Raw genomic sequence first — 17,335 nt, 5'->3', positions numbered from 1 at the left:
ACTGGCTAGTTTGGGTTTGATTGGCGGTTAGGCATCGGGTAAGCCTTTGTTTATTGGAGGGGAGGTTGTAGCCTCTGCTTGCCCCCCCTTGATAAGGGTATCCTGTTAAATGGATCTGGGTGTGTGTGGATCCTGTCCAAAGTCCAGATGTGGGCTAGGGCCATGCCATGACCCCAAAGAGAACCCCTCGGGGTGCCCCTATTTTACGTAAGTCATAGGGCTCCTCCTTCTGGTAGTTTACCCTTAGTTGGACTCCCTGCAGACAGGCAGGAGTCAAGATATACCTGGGCTTCACCCAATGCCTAAGTCAAACCTCTCACATCTGTAACCAATAAAGTTGTGGCCTGTTTTAGCCCATTAACCTAAATACTCATGTCTGTGTTTTTATTATGCGCTCTATGTGGGGCTACCTTTGAAGGTGACCTGGAAACTACAACTAATCCAGAATGCGGCATCTACACTAGTGACTGGGAGCGGCCGCCGAGACCATATAAAACCGGTCTTGAAAGACCTACGCTGGCTCCCAGTACGTTTCCGAGCACAATTCAAAGTGTTGGTGCTGACCTTTAAAGCCCTAAACGGCCTCGGTCCAGTATACCTGAAGGAGCATCTCCACCCCCATCGTTCTGCCCGGACACTGAGGTCCACCACCGAGGGCCTTCTGGCGGTTCCCTCGCTGCAAGAAGCCAAGTTACAGGGAACCAGGCAGAGGGCCTTCTCGGTAGTGGCACCTGCCCTGTGGAGCGCTCTCCCACCAGATGTCAAAGAGAAAAACAACTACTAAACTTTTAGAAGACATCTGAAGGCAGCCCTGTTTAGGGAAGCTTTTAATGTTTAACAGGTTATTGTATTTTAGTGTTTTGTTGGAAGCCACCCAGAGTGGCTGGGGAAACCCAGCCAGATGGGCGGGGTATAAATAATAAATTATTATTATATTATTATTATTAATCCACAGGGAAATACAGAACATGAAGACCCTAACCAGGGAGTTTTGTGAAAAGGGAGGTGAAAAAATTTGCTCTAGGAAACCTATGGCTACCCATATGTTGTTGGACTACAACCCCCAACATCTCTGACCATTGACCATGCCTGCTTGGGAGTTGGGAAGAGAACAGAAGAGTCTTGAACAGGCTGAATGTCCATCAAACCCAACATTTTGTTGTCACAGTGGCCAACCAGATGCCCATGGGAAGCCCCATAAACAGGACCTGAGTGCAACACAAACTCTCCTTACTTGTGATTACCAGCAATTCCTAGAGTGGATACCACAACTATATAATAATAAACTAAATCAGGGATGGGCAACCATTTTCCTGTTGAGGGTAGCAATCCCTCAGAGTAATCTGTCAAGGGCTGCATGATGACTATGGGCAGCACGAAACACAGTGATGGGCAAGACCAATGCCCAAAGCAATCAGGGCCACCATCTCCCTCTCCCTCCCCCTCCCCCCCCTCTCTCTCTCCTCCACCCTTTTCTCTCTTTCTTCCTCTGCACCCATTAGGTTGCCTGAGGAGAAAGAGATCACTCTTGTGAGCTGATTGATTGCACAAGGCTTTTGAAATTAGGGTGAGGGCAACTTAAAATTAGGCGGATTGTCACAGGTTGCCCATTCCTGAAATGAACAGATGACAATTGGCTACATTTAAACAAAGCTCCAAAAGATACTGCCTGAGGCAGGCTGCTTGATTCTGTCTAATGCTGGGGCTGCCTCTGGCTGCTTCAAGGTGAAGATCAACTTGCTGCTGCCTGTTCTTCCTGTATATTGGTAAATACTCAGATATTACTGAAGAACTTCAAGTCCCAGTATTCCCTATACACTTGAAAAATGACACTGTACAGCTGTTTTGTAGCTTCATGCTGCTTTGGGAATGAGAAACATGAAACTACTGTTTGGAGCTTCAAAAATGAGCTCCCAAGTTCCTCCTTCCACTTCTGTGCTATGATTCCTTCCCTGACTTCCTGGTTCATGCAAACCACAGTTTGCTGTTACTTCCAAATCAGCAAACCATGGTTTGCACTTGTCAGTTAATCAGCATCCGGATGTGTGCCTCAAATATATTCAGATCTCAATATTTGTCACAAGGACCACTTCCAGCTATTCATATACAGTGGTACCTCAGGTTAAGTACTTAATTCGTTCCGGAGGTCCGTTCTTAACCTGAAACTATTCTTAACCTGAAGCACCACTTTAGCTAATGGGGCCTCCTGCTGCCACCGCGCATATATATATATATAGAGAGAGAGAGAGAGTAATTTTACATTTTGAGATCTAAGGGTACAGGGTAGTATAATTTGATAAATAAAGAATATTTAAAGGTATAATCTAGTTGGCCACTGTGAGAACAGAATGCTGTACTAGATGGGCCATTAGCATGATCTTTGTCCTTGAGTTGTCTTTGTTTTTATCAGGTATTTTGTGTGTGTGTGTGTGTGTGTGTGTGTGTGTGTGTGTATACAGTGGTACCTCTGGTTAAGAACTTAATTTGTTCCAGAGGTCTGTTCTTAACCTGAAACTGTTCTTAACCTGAAGCACCACTTTAGCTAATGGGGCCTCCTGCTGCCACCGTGCCGCTGGATCACGATTTCTGTTCTCATCCTGAAGCAAAGTTCTTAACCCGAGGTACTATTTCTGGGTTAGCGGAGTGTGTAACCTGAAGTGTATGCAACCTGAAGCGTATGTAACTCGAAGTACCACTGTAATTTTTCCCTATTAAAGAAGGCTTTAAATACTCACACATTTCAAGCCACCTTTCCTTAAAAGGATAGTTTCATGCTGATGATGCTAGTGCTGAAGCAGTTATAAGCTATTTGTGTTGATTCTACCATTTTCCTGCTGGGCTTGAATTAATTCCACCATTGTAATATGGTAGGTTATGCCGAAATTGAGCATTGATTATATTCAGTATGTTGGTAGCTGCCTTTTACAATGTACAGTTGTACCTCGGGTTACATACACTTCAGGTTACATACGCTTCAGGTTACAGACTCTGCTAACCTAGAAATAGTGCTTCAGGTTAAGAACTTTGCTTCAGGATGAGAACAGAAATCGTGCTCCGGCAATGAGGCAGCAGCAGGAGGCCCCATTAGCTAAAGTGGTGCTTCAGGTTAAGAACAGTTTCAGGTTAAGTACGGACCTCCGGAACGAATTAAGTACTTAACCCGAGGTACCACTGTATATCTACATACAGAAGCATGCATATTAATATAAAAAGCGATTTCTCAGGCAGGCATTAGCGTGTACCTCTGTGTACCTCTCTTGTTTTGCTCAAGGTCAGACATTATTAGGCCTTCCTTATGTATCAGAATTTGAAAAATCACTCTCCTTTTTCTTGGCTGCATACAGATTTAAGAACTGGACAGCACCAACCTGATTATGTGTTCTAGACCAGTGTTTCCCAACCTTGTGCCTCCAGCTGTTTTTGAACTACAACTCCCATCATCCCTGACTAGCAAGACCAGTGGCAAGGGATGATGGGAATTGTAGTCCAAAAACAGCTGGAGGCACAAGGTTGGGAAACACTGTTCTAGACCACGCTTTGCTAGTGGCATACTGTGTGACCTTGGTCAAGTCACTTTTGCCCCCATTTCCCATGCTATCCTGCCGTCTGTCTTGGTAATTTATTGCCTTAAAGTTATTATTGTCTCTTAATTGTCAATATGGCTCTTATCATAATTAAGATCAGACAGGACCCTGGAGCAAAGGGCGCAGGATACAGTGGGTGAGATTAATCTAGAGAGAAAGGAGGACTAATGTGGAACATCTTTGCTAAGAAAAGATACATTGTGGTGGGCAGCACTCAGGGAAGAGGAACAGAAGCTGAAGGGGCTCTGCCAACATATAGGCAAGTGAAGGAATGGACAAATTATCTAGCACTCTGCAAGTGTTGACTGGACAGCAAGGGCAAAAGCCAGTGATGTTGGAAGCCTGTTGAAGCATTCAACTACCTACATCCTTCGACACCTTGCAACAGAAAACCAAGGTACTCAAATGCAAAAGCCCACTATGGACAGACCCCGTCCCCAAGTTGGAGGCACACTGGAATCACACACACACACACACACACACACACACACACACAGAGAGAGACAAGTCAACACACTTAGGTCCATCCATCACTAGCCGGATGGGGCTATCAGTTTGGGTTGTGTAAGTTTCTTGTTTTTAAAGTCTTAAATTCAGTTCCCCACAGTTCAGGTTATTCGTTTGAATCCTCACAAAAATTCATTGGTGTTTTGGTTCAAATTTATCTTAACGAGTACATCTTTGTGTGCCATTTTGAGTAACGTGCATTTTCTTTGCCAGCAGTTTTCCTGAAAAGAATGCAGGTTGGTCAATTATTTCTAGGAACCACTCTATTCCCGTGACTGTCATTTGCTTTAAACTGTTCTTAATATTGACTTTTAACTGGCTGTAATCCACTCAGGGATCTGATGGTGAAGGGCACATAATAAAGAAATAATAGAAATAGAAATAGAAATAGAAATAACAGAAATAACAGAAATAACAGAAATAACAGAAATAATAATAATAATAATAATAATAATAATAATAATAATACACATGGGGTTCTATCCAAAGGAGCACTAAGTGTCTTCTTCTATCAGCACAATTCCTTGCACAATGGCATGTTCTTCCTCTCATCCGCCCCGCACCCTCCCAAATTAGAAGCTTTCTTGTTAAAATTCAAACCAAATCATTTTTTTCCTCCACCTGGCATCACAAGTCTGAAAACATCCACAGAGGCATGTGTCCTAAGGGGGAATAGCTAGCAGTAGCCAGGTGCCTGAAAAGTGGAAGCTTATTTATGTGTGCGCACCTGTGTGCATGATGGTAAGTGTTGCATTGTGGTTAAAGCCCCTTTTCTTCATGGTGCTTGATCTCCGTTAAGAAAACAGGAATGTCAACAGCTTGACAAAGCTTTCCTGATGAATGGACTAAAGCGTCCTGGCGATTCAGCAGACTCTTGAATTTCTTTGTTGTCATCATTTCCTTTTCCTTTATATCTTATTTATTTATTTATTTATTTATTTATTTATTTATTTATTTATTTATTTATTTATTTATTTCCTTTTCGCTTTGCGGTACACATCAGAGAAGCCGACAAATGTTAAACGAAAACTCTTTCATGGTATGAAAGGGCACCGCTGAAGTTCACACCCTCCTAGGCAGACGTTTCCCATCTCATCTCTTCTGGAATTAGATGTGAAAATGTGTCACTTCTTTCCAAAGGAGTTGGTCCAACATATCTGAACAAGTGGAAAACAGCAGGGAGTGGGTGTGTGTGTGTGTGTGAAGATTACAGAATCTAGTTCATATATCATGCATTGCATCGTAGGGAGCTTGAAATGCGATTCCTATGCGTTGCCAGTATCTGAACACATTTCCCCCTTTCCCTCCCTTTTAATGCAATGCAAACACTGCTTTCCTGAAGTACATTTAATTTGAATTTTAAATGACAAGTTTGCATCATAGGGGCTTTTGCCTCATTTTCTACTAAGGCCATGCTACCAAGTATTACTTTGTAGGCCAGCGGCAGCCAATATGGTGTCCTTCAGATATTACTGACCACAATTCTCATCAACCTCAGTCAACATGGCCAATGGATGCTGGGAGCTGTAGGACAATAGCATCTGCAGGGCACTATGTTGGCTTGCTGTTGGCCTCCGTCTGTCTCAAGAGACAATGGAGTGTGCTTCTGGGGGTGAAGTCAAATCACTGCATTAGCAGCACCAAACTGACCTCCCCAGGACACAAGACTGGGTAGTGTGTATAGAGGTCCTTGGCTGCCCAGACCACAAGACCCAATGTGGTCCAAAGGAAAACAGAGCAATATGTTTGGCAACAGCTAGGCTGCAGGAGTTGCCCAAAGGAGACGTACAAGGCACCATCCAACCATCTTAGGGACTCCATTCTAGATTTGCATAGAGCTTTCTTCACCTGAAAATATCCCGTAAGGCAGTGGAGGTTTAGGGTCAGAATTTTCTTTCTCCTAGATGAGCTACCTTCTCAGGTTGACGAGCCCCATCTGCCTCTCACTTCCACAGCATGGGCAGAAGCCTCCTTCTTGACCGTTGGACCCACTATTGGTCTCGTCCACTCAATCCTCCAGAGTCTGTTTTGGCATGCAGGGGAAATCCCTAACTCACCAAGGGTTTGAGACCCATTGGCTACCCTCACCTGGTTTAGCCAGCTAGTCAAAGCCATTTCCTGGGGTGCAGCCTCTGTCGGATGCTGACAGCTTCTAGGAGCCACAGGTGAGAGCTGAGTGCAGGGTGGGGACCAAAGATGGACAAACTACCCCAGAAGGAGCATGACGTGTCCTGCAGCAGAGGTACTACCATGCTGGCTACCTCTTGTTATCAGTTCCATTTCTCTCTGGACTCCATTTGCATTTTTTAAGTGACTCTACAAACACCTCTGTCCCAAACAATTCGGAGGTTCCTTTATAGGAGGGTTTGCTCAGTTGACTCTGAATAACTTTAAATTCCAGAGTGGGGACAACTGATTTTGGTTTGGAAACAAGGCCCTGCTGCAATGTATGCCAGTCTCTCAATAGCCCCTGCAAAAAAATGTCGGAATTATTATTTCCATATTGCTGACGTGGAGAGCGGAGAGGTTGGGAGAAGACTGAATTGCCAGAAGTCCCGCAAAGAGAGTTCATATGAAACAAACAAATGCCCGCCTGTGCTGCAACAGTCCTTCAAGAGAACAGAAACCTCCACAAACCAAACACACAGATATATATCAATCCAGCCACAGGCAACTTCAGCACAAGTGAGTTCTTTTTGTTGTGGGGTTCAATCAGAAAAATGCCTTTAGAAATTTGTAGCACAGCTTAAGACCAATACCTGGTCAGCTTGAGTTAAACTCTTATCTAAATTAGCAGCCTGTTTTTGTTTGATTGTATTTTCAGAACAGTCCAAGTTCGGATTAAACTGGAAGAATAATCTTGATGTTGAGATAGGGTTTTTGGGGTGGGTGAGAATGGTTTGCCAGATCACCATCTGCATTGCAAAATGAGACGTGTCCGCGTTTACAAAAATAGGTGGAAAAAATTAAAACTGTCCTCATCCAGATAAAGAACAAACAAAAACAAGCTGGTTTGAAGCAGCTCATTATTCCACCATTTTATTCCTTGGAAGATCTAATTTTGAATCAGGCTTTCTCTTTGCCCTCCTTAATTCCTGCACATATGCGGCTACTGATAAATGTCACCAGCTTATTAGCTCATGGAATCCAGTGTGCATGCATGATTAGCAGGGTAAACTCTGATTCTACTCAATTTCGACTCTTACTTCCCCATGAATAGATAATGTAATTGATGCCGTGCCCCAAGGCTTCAAATGCCCAACTGCTTTAGCGGGATGTCTTGCATGTTTAAATTCATGTTCCGGGCTCTTTTTCTAACTTCGTAGACCTGTAAAATATGCATGTGAGCCAGAAGCGATGGAGTCAGAGCTGCCTTCACCCAAAGAGGGGATAGGAGTTTGTAAAAGTAACGATGATGTGATGATGAATTAATAATAGTAATAAAAATAATTTGGAAAAGTAACATAATACTAATAGCAGCAATGAAATTGGCTGTTCTATTGATCTGGCTTTTTTTTTTTTTTTTTTTAAAAAACAGCTTGTTTAGCATGCTCTTTATATTTTATAGGGCTGCTTTATGTTATATTTTATTTTATTTGTTGGTAGCCGCCACAGACATCATTGTGTGAAATGGTAAGATATTAAGGAAGCAAGATCTGCTAGGTTGAGCAGGTTAGGATCTAGTGGATCTCCAGCAGAGCTACAAGGCTCCCGGGAGAACCAGGCTATGGAGGCTTAACTGCCTCATCCTTGGCTCAGCCGCATTGTGGTACAGCTGGGACCTAGCCAGCTGATTGAAGCCCATGGGATCTTATGCTAGTATAAGCCATTAAGAAAGAGATGTTTGGGGGGGGGGCAGGACCAGAGAGGAGAGACTTAGGCTGGATACTAAGCCTGTTTCATAGTCCCCAATGTTTCGGAAGGGAAAATTGGGGCACTCCGCACCATCCTGCCACCCCGTTACGATGACATCACATTACATCACTGGGGCCCAAGTCGGTGCCCTTGTAGTTTGGCAACACATGGAGGGCAAAGGATTCCCCACATCTGGTGTATTCAGAGACTCTCCAGGGCCTCAGAGAGTGAGCGAGAGAGAGAGTTATTTCCATCACCAGAAACATGATCCTAGGGCATTCTGCATGCAAGGTTTTGTGCTGTATTGGTGAAAATGAGTTTTCTTTTTGCCCAGAGATGGAAAGAAGATAATGCCAAGAAATGGAAAGAAGATAAAGTCTCGACCAGAGAAGAATGGCACACTAAATTGATGGATTATGCTGAAATGGAAAAATGACCGGAAGAATCAGAAATCAGGAAGACCACAATTTTAATAAGTAATGGGGAAAATGTATAATTTATCTTAAAAATCATTGTAAACAGTTAAAATCGTTAGTAGGAATGGAATAACACTTGTAGTTTAATGGTGAATTTTGGATATAATGGAGATGTAATAGATTTGGATTATTATAAAAGATGCAGGAGGAAATGACTAACAATAGGACCCATAAAAGGGGAGGAGGGGAGGTCCAGGAGATTCTTTGGAATCTTGTTTTTATTATGTATGTTGGATATGTGATTGTAAAACTTAAATTTGAAAAACCAAATAAATAAATTTATAAAAAAGAAAAAATGAAAATGAGTTTTCTTTTTAAAAACATTTTAAGTGAACAGACAGTTTCAGGCTCTGTGTAGGCCTGAGCTCTGCCCCTTAATTTGCTCCATTCCACACAGCTTTACCGCCAGGCTCCACCACAGAATCTATTCTGGATTCCCCTCTTCAGGCCCTGCTCAAATATTCCAATTATCTTTTTCAATAGTTGGCAACTGTAACTATTGGCTATGGGAGATCAGTAGCTGTTATCAGACTGTTTCTAATAACTGTACTATTTCTTGTTTACAACTCATCATGAAAAGCCCATTACAGAAAACTTAGACTGGAGAATTAACAACCTCAGAATTATCTCTAGACGCTAGTCCATCCAGACCCAGGATTCTTCAGGCTCCTGATGAGATTATTCTGGGATCTCTACCCATCTATTACCTGTCTATCCTCCTTCCTTTGGGGAAGGGCCATAGCTCAGCAGCTGACCATTTGTTTCGCATGCAGAATGCCCAGCTTCTAGGGATGGCAATGTGCTCCAGCTGAAATTCTGGAGAACCACAGCAGGTCAGTGTAGACAGTATGGAAAGAGGTGGCTGGCAGGTGTGGGTGTGGTGGCAGAGCCAAAATGACGCTCCTGCTGCCACGCTTGCACCATGCTGAGCTCCCCGCTCCCTCACCCCTTTCCTTCCTGGCAAGCGGCAGTGACACGAGGGGTTGGGAAGACAGGAGAGCAATGCAGCCCTTCCCACGATATACACGGCCAAGAATGGCTTCTTCACAGGTTTATAAGGGATCCTTTGCAAGATATTCAGTGCTGACAGGCAAGATTCCCGAATGATCACTATTGTGATGTTCCTCAGCAACAGGGATGTGGTTCTCTAGATGTTGTTGGACTACAGTTCCCAATATTGCTAATCATGGGCCATACAAGGACTCATGAAAGGGCAGCAGGCTCTCCACCCCTGCTCTGCAATGCACATCTCATGGGGAGCGTTGTTGGCTGTGTTTGAGGACTGCTCTGTAATGATCTCTAGCAGACAATCAAGCTCCGATAAGAAGTAATTGGCTCTCCAATAGTTTTTATGAAGGTTTATTTACAAAAGACACACCCAGAGCCCAGCATTTTGCCTGTTCGCAATTACGTTTGTTGGTCAGTCTGAAGTTTCGCTCCTCCCACAACAGGAAGGACGCCAGACTCCTGCCTTTCCCCTCCTGCCCTTCTGTTGCCTTTTGATTTTATTCAAATGCCTGGATTTGGGACTGAGAGGCTGTTGTCCCCCCTCCTCCTCACTCTCATTCAACCCAGACTCAGACCTCTGCCCATCTGCTGATTGCCTAGCAACGCTCTGGCTGCCTTCCAACTCTTCCTCTCCTTCAGAGCTAACAGAGTCCTCTCCAAAAAGGGGTGTGTGTGTCAAAGTGGCCTTTCTCGATTCTGACAGGCAGTTCTCATCAGCAGAGTTGGTCCCTCATTGTGGCGATCACACAGGGCCCCCGGACGTTTGACGGTCTATTGACCCTGTGCCACCACTGTGATTGCTTTCTTCACTGCCATCAATCCATTTCTCCTCACGGGCACACACGGAGTCCAGTCAGTTCGTAACATTAACAAATAATCAAGTTTATTTTATAGGCATGAACAAGCTTATGGTTTCAGTTAATTTTCCTTGGCAGTTTCTTAATCTTAGTTCCTTAACTGTCCTATTCGTTCCTAACAACTTCAAACTGATTATCCCAACTAACTATCTGACTCCACCTAACAATTCCTCTCATTCTCTCACCACACAACTCCACCAACCCACAGACTTATATCCTCCCTCTTCCTTCTTCAACTCCCCACTCTCAACTGACTTTCACACAACTCCCCCTCTAACCCTAACTCCTCCTATCAGTTTCCACTGGCCAATCGCATCACACTCATTTTAACCCTTTCCTTATGACCCACCTAGGAGGCAAACGCCACACTCATTAACTTAGTTCAATCACTGAGTCTAACTCATCCTCTGTGCTCTGGGGGGCCACGTTCCTGATGTGGTCTATAGGCAGAAGAATATGGAACTGGCTGCATGGACTGTACCACTTCAAACTGCGGGTGTGAAATATTTTTGTGTGTAAACCACTTAGAACCTGTTAAATAAACAAAGGTGTGTATGTGTATGCCATTTTTGAACACTCTCCTATGTAATAAATCCTTTGTATATAAGCAAGCGAACAAATAAATAAATATCTCACCAGGGAGACTGGTTATAGCTTTGTTGTAGCCGGGCAAACAGGCTCCCTATGTGGCATAACATTTACTGGATTCATACTCCCTATGGAGCAACAAAGCATTATTCTAGATTAGCGATAGCCAATTTCTGTATTCCCAGCAGCAACTCTCTTCTCTAGATATCTGATACTGGAGTAGATTATTGAATATGTAGCTGATTCCTCTTTCAGTTCTTTTATAGTTGGATATTTTGAGGCCCGTGTGAGGAAAATCTATGGTTTAATGATTTCCTGTTTGATTGTTATAATCCTCTGGTTGCTGTTTTCTCAAGTATGTCATGTACTTTTATTAAATTATTAATATTTTTTTTTAAGTATTGACCAGGCCGCTCTGAGGTGCACCGAGTGACAGGAGAGTGGCATATAAATGTGAGTAATGCTATCAATAATAATGATGGCTGTTATTACTAGTCTGGGGACTGAATTTCCCAAACTGAGCCTCTCACGGATGGTCATCATAAAGTCGCTACCATCCACCAGTAATTAATTTGCAGTTACGGAGTGCTCAGCCATAGCTGAGCCTTTGCAAACAAAAATCCAAACCAGAAGCACAGCGTGAAAGCACAGAATATCCCTATTTTACTTTGACTATGTGCTGAGGAGTGTATGTTTATTATGAAGACGGAAGGAAAAGATAAGACGCCCTGACTGGTAAAACAACGGCTATCGGGTGGGTGAATGGGAGCTACCAAGGCAAATCACAGCAAACCTGTGTCATGAAAATTTCATAAGTCAAGGTGGTGTGGAAATTATTTGCTTGCAGCCTAAAACACATCTGGCCCATTAAAACATAGAATGCAGGATATGCGTTCGAAACGTAGAAGGAACAAGGACCCAGGGATGTGGCCTATCACCTGAGATAAGCTGCCCTCTCTGTATGTCCATGTCTGCTTTGATTTGTGCTGCCTGGCTAATCAGAGGAGCAGCCAGACTGTTTCTGTTTGACCGAGTGAGCCCATATGTCGTGGGGGAAACCATCTAAGTCATAACGTGGGTGGTAAAAGCTTTTCCAAACATGCATTTCTGAGAAGGCGCTCATGTATTTTTTATCTCGTTTTTCCTTCTTTCCCATTAGACTGTAATGGAGCAAAACGTGCAAGGAGCGGCTGTAGTCGAAAAGGCAAGAAGAGGCAGAAGCTCTCTGTAACTGCCAGGTATCCCCAAAACCACACCAGCAGAACCCTTTCGGGTGCGAAAAACCAAACCTCCTTTTTTAACAGCATTTGTGGCCATGCATGCTGGGGCTGTTGGGAGTTGTAGTTCAGTGACATCTGCGAGCTACTCTTGTGTTACAGCGACAGCTCTGGACTGGTCTTGAAGAGCCTTTACCCTGCTTGTGACATTTGCAAATAGCTTCGCAAAATATATGTGAGTCAGGTGACCGGCTTGCTTCAGAACTGGTGTAGCTCAGTGTTCTTTAACCTTCGGTCTCCTTGTTGCTGGACTATTGCCTCCACTAGTGACAGTCAGGTCAGGGATGCGGGAGCTATAGTCGAACAGCAAGGCTGAAGAATTCTGGGGAGGCTCAGGATATTTATAATTTCTTAACATATAAATCCTGCTCTCCATCCAGGGAGGGAGCAGGTTGGGGAAGTGCCATACCTCAGTGGCAGAGCATGCAGAGGGTTGTATCCTACTCAGAGTAGACCCATTGGAAGTTAGCAATGCTCATTAAATTCAGTGGATCTACTAGGAGTAGGACTAGCATTGAGTGTCTTACCAGAATTTTTATAAAGGTTGGGGGCGTTGTTTCCAGTTAAACGGGGCACTGCACTCCCAGACCCTCCCCCAAACCGGCACCATTCAATTTTGTAAATATCTCCATAAAACCACCACAGTTTTGCTACTTTGTATCTTGTTCCAGGTTACATAGTATTCACCTTCCCTCGTGCAGCAAAACCTTCAAAGAGTCATATAAAATCAGCCCTACGTCGGATTGACACCATTCCAACTTCATTTTACACAGGGAAAAGATGGCTATCAAAGGGGGAACTTGGGAAATGGGTAGAGACAGCCATAATCTCTGAAACCTGGGATCACGTACTCAGCAGCCTCTTGTACAAGAGATGATCACTGTCAAATGGGTGACAGATAGGTAGTCATCCTGTGGACAACAGCAGAGCATTCAGAAATGGATTAGGTTCTCAGTCAGGAAAAAGAAGTATGATTACCTGACCAGGAAACCCAGGAACTTGTAAGTATTCCCTTTGTATCACTTGATGGGTGTGAGGTGAAGGGCAAGGGAGAGATGGAGGCAGACTTGATGATCTGGTTTCTGCCAGAAACGCCCTCCCATAATGTGACATAAAGTAAAGGTAAAGGGACCCCTGACCATTAGGTCCAGTCGTGACCGACTCTGGGGTTGCAGCGCTCATCTTGCTTTATTGGCCGAGGGAGCCGGCGTACAGCTTCTGGGTCATGTGGCCAGCATGACTAAGCCGCATCTGGCGAACCAGAGCAGCGCACGGAAACGCCGTTTACCTTCCCGCCGGAGCGGTACCTATTTATCTACTTGCACTTTTGACGTGCTTTCGAACTGCTAGGATGGCAGGAGCAGGGACCGAGCAACAGGAGCTCACCCCGTCGTGGGGATTCGAACCGCCAACCTTCTGATCGGCAAGTCCTAGGCTCTGTGGTTTAACCCACAGCGCCACCCGCGTCCCTCCACAGTATGCATCGTGCTTCACTAAGTGTCAGGCTGGAGCCAGCAAGCGAAGATCAGCAGCTGCCAGATGTGGACAGCAGCCCAGGGGACGAAGGGAGGTTTGTTATGGGAAGATCAGAGGAAAGGACAGGGGTGAGTTCACAGCCCAGAGAAACACAGGACATAGCAGATGATAGCTTGTCCGAGCCAGTTTGCAAACCTATCAGCGTGCAAGAATGCAGAAGAGGAGGGGTACAAGAAAAGGGGAAATCGACATCTCAGAAGCGACAGAAGAGATTCGTTTTCATGTGTTGTTTCCGGAGGAAGAAGAACAACGCTGAGGATTTAGTTGAGTCATCATCAGGGTAGCCATAAGTCACGGGGGCAGAGAGCTCTGGACAAGTGGCATGGTTTTTTTGGAATAAAACCAACTTTTAATTGACTGTACGTGTACGCGTCTTGCTGCCGCTACACTAAGGGTGTTATGGGTACAAGGGAAAATTTATAAAAGCTGGAGCCATCCTTTGCTCGAGGCTTCTTCCATGTGGTGGGCGGAAGTCCTGTTGCAACAGTCTTTTAAATAAAGTTCAGGCCTACAGGCTGCTGTTTTGCTCCTGGATTCTTGGCTGGTGTCTTTGTTTGACAATCCAAGCAAGCCCAAGGATTTTCCTATGACAAATATTACCTAAGAGGTCCTAAGCAAAATCCCTGGCATTTCCAGGTAGTACCTGGGGTGGGGTGGGGGACCCTGTCTTGAAATCCTGGATTGTTGCTGCTGGTCAGTGTAGGGAGCATTGAGATAGATGGACCAGTGATCTGACTAGGCAGCTTCCTATAGTCCCTTCCAGATCTGCTTTGTTTGAACAGTAGAATAGACTCATGGGAACTTCAGGACCATTCTCCAGGATAGAAATACATGAAGCAAAAATCAGTGCAGCTAAATGAAAAACAAACGCCCCAACATAATCAAGAACAGAAAACATAAAGCAAGTTTTGAAAAATATATAACCCAGAAAACAAGAATAGCATGACAGGGGCGAGCAGCTTTTGCACAGGGAGCTCTCGACCACACGAAAGTAGGTTTCCGGGAGTTTCTACATGGCAGGCACATCGTAAAAACCAGCCTTGAGTCACTAACGCCTTGTTAATACGTCACACCGATAAGCAGGCAAGCCAGAATGTGCTGCATTTCAATGTATCAGGTGCGTAATTGTCTAGGAACGAGAGCAAAGCTAATTGAATGAAACCAACTGTTAAAATCAAATATAAATTTATTAAAGCAACAACGTATTATTTGGAAGCCGCCAACACATGAGCCAGTTTTTGAAGGAATACTCTGCAGGCTTACCTGCCAGGCGTTTTGGAGCCTCACAGTTCAGAAAACATTTCACACGTTACCTTCTGATAAAAATATCTGTGTTCCACCTTTCGGGCCCTCAAAGCAACTCCCGCTATTGATCTCGTTACTCGTGGCATATTGATTTTAAAAAGCCACAGTCCCATAATGCAACATGGGTACTGCAGTGGATAAGGAATGTTGGGGGTCTCGACAGAATCTGTAGCATTATAAACAGTAAAAGTAGCAGAACAAACCCCACGTGTGAGCACAGACTATGTATCACAGTCATTTCAAAGTTCTTGTTTCCCATCAAAGCTCTTACCTGCTTCCTTGGTCCGTATCACTCGAGAGGGGGCGCTTGGATCTCCAGTCCCAATTTTGTTGGTTGCGACAACTCTGAATTCATATTCCACCCACGGGTTCAGCTCGACAGCCATGGCAGACTCCATGTCACCGCTGATGTTTTCTGGAACTACAAAGAACCAGTAAGCAGAGTGACTCATTAAAGCAGCACAATCCATAAACAACTTCTCCCAGTGTTGCTAAACTGAAGTTGGGGAAATGCTGCTGTCAATGGGGCAACTGGGGGATGCTTGAAGAACCCAACAGTTGCAAATTCCTAAGCAAGGTGCCCTGATTTTCACCTCTCAGACAAAACCTGCAGCTCAAAAACTAATAGATTTCAAACTTTTTCAAATGTTGCATTGTAGCTGTTGTTAAAATGTGTCAAAAATACAGATTTAAGTACTATTTTCAGATTTTTAAAAAACATACATTTAAAAACGTCCTCTGAGATAAAATTAGTATTTAAATATTGACTTAAATGAAAGTTAGCCTTCTTTTGTGGGTTTTTTTTTTGTTTAATATTTTTTACCAGCAACCAAAACACAAACAGTGAAACCCCCCCAGGCGGCTGATACATTGGGTATACATAATCAATAATAGCATATTCAAATCAACCATATGTACAATTTTATATCTGTTAAGACTCCTCCATCCACAAGGTTTATTTAACTTTTAACATTTTAATTGCCCCAAATTGTTCAAACCTACCCAAATAATTCAATATCTTCTCAAACCAATCCTCCTCTTTCTCACTGACCTTAAACCCTTTCATTTTGTGGGGGGGGGGGGTTTGACCAAATTTAGGAGGGAATTTAAGGGATAACCTCTGAGATGAAACAGAAGGAGAGGGGTTTAATTGATTCTAGGGAGAATTAATTGGGAGGCAGGGAAGGAGGCCTACAATTGTATGTGTGTGTCTTCTTATCCTTTTCCTTCTAAAATCGCCCGCCTTTTTCTTTTACAATTTTTAAAGCTGCTGGTTTTGTGATTCAGTTTGGTGGCACAGTAGGAGCAGTAAAGCTCTCAGTGCTGTCACCATCATTCTTTCTTCCCAGAGGGTGATGACAAGAATCCCACTGGAGCTGATGCTATACAACTAAATTGCAAAAAAAAAAAAAGGGGGGGTGGACCTATGCCTGAAAGCAGGTGAGGCTGACACCAATGTGAAATGGGCTAATCCACCAATCCCTAAACACGACTAACTTAAGTGCCATTGATATCAATGGGTCTGCTCCAAGTATGGTTAAATTTGGATCAAAATCATCACATTTAGCCTGCAAAGGAGGAGACTGAGAGGTGATATGATTGCCACCTTTAAATATCTGAAGGGTTGTCACATGGAAGATGGAGCAAGCTTGTTTCCTCCTGCTCCAGAGGGTAGGACCCAAAAGCAGTGGCTTTAAGTTACAAGATACGAGATTCCGACTAAACATCAGACAGAACTTTCTGAAAGTAAGAGCTGTTTGACAGTGGAATGGATTCCCACAAGAGGTGGTGGACTCTTCTTCACTGGAGGTTTTTAAGCAGAAGTTGAATGGTCATTTGTCATGAATGCTTTAATTGAGATTCTTCTGTCACAGGGGGTTGGACTAGATGAGAAGATCCTTTCCAGTTCTACAATTCTACAACTCTATGAAGACCCCTATTTTCACTCACACAGGAAGGTCAGCCTTAGAAGAGTACAGACACACACACACACACACACACACGGGCTTATCCCTTTAGTCGATGAAAATGTTTTTAACTGATTGAACTAAGCAAGTAATCGCTAAAACGTTGTAGCTCAGTTTCAAGTTTCTTAATTTCTATGTCATTAAACACACACACACAGAAAAACTCTCACCTGTTTTCACTGTCTGCCAACCAAGTGAAAATGGACTCCGTGCTTGAAGATTGTAGGAGGTGATGGGACTGTGGTTGTCCGCTCCCGGTGTCCATGAAAGTGTTGCCGTGGTCTCCGTAATCTCCTCAACAATCACAATCCCTGGAGGCCCAGGTGGACCTGAAAGCAAGGAGATTGAATGTACTACTTTGAAATGCCTATCGCT

At 43.9% G+C, this 17,335-nt stretch overlaps 1 protein-coding gene across 3 annotated transcripts in view; it reads right to left on the bottom strand.

Moving 5' to 3' along the window:
* Window positions 1-17,335, bottom strand: part of CNTN5 (contactin 5) — a 689,184-nt gene that overhangs the window by 26,094 nt on the left and 645,755 nt on the right. For all 3 annotated transcript variants that reach the window (XM_081860152.1, XM_081860151.1, XM_081860153.1), the window contains 2 exons: window positions 17,131-17,289; window positions 15,265-15,414 (listed from right to left, as the gene is read on the bottom strand). In XM_081860152.1, coding sequence (XP_081716278.1) covers window positions 15,265-15,414; window positions 17,131-17,289 — 309 coding nt within the window. The remainder of the gene's footprint in view (window positions 1-15,264; window positions 15,415-17,130; window positions 17,290-17,335) is intronic.

The sequence above is a fragment of the Podarcis erhardii genome, assembly GCF_964252035.2.
Source record: "Podarcis erhardii genome assembly, chromosome: 4".
In the NCBI taxonomy this organism is placed as follows: Eukaryota; Metazoa; Chordata; class Lepidosauria; order Squamata; family Lacertidae; genus Podarcis; species Podarcis erhardii.
Note: the sequence above shows the minus strand (reverse complement) of the source record. Positions and strands in the feature narration are given on the sequence as shown.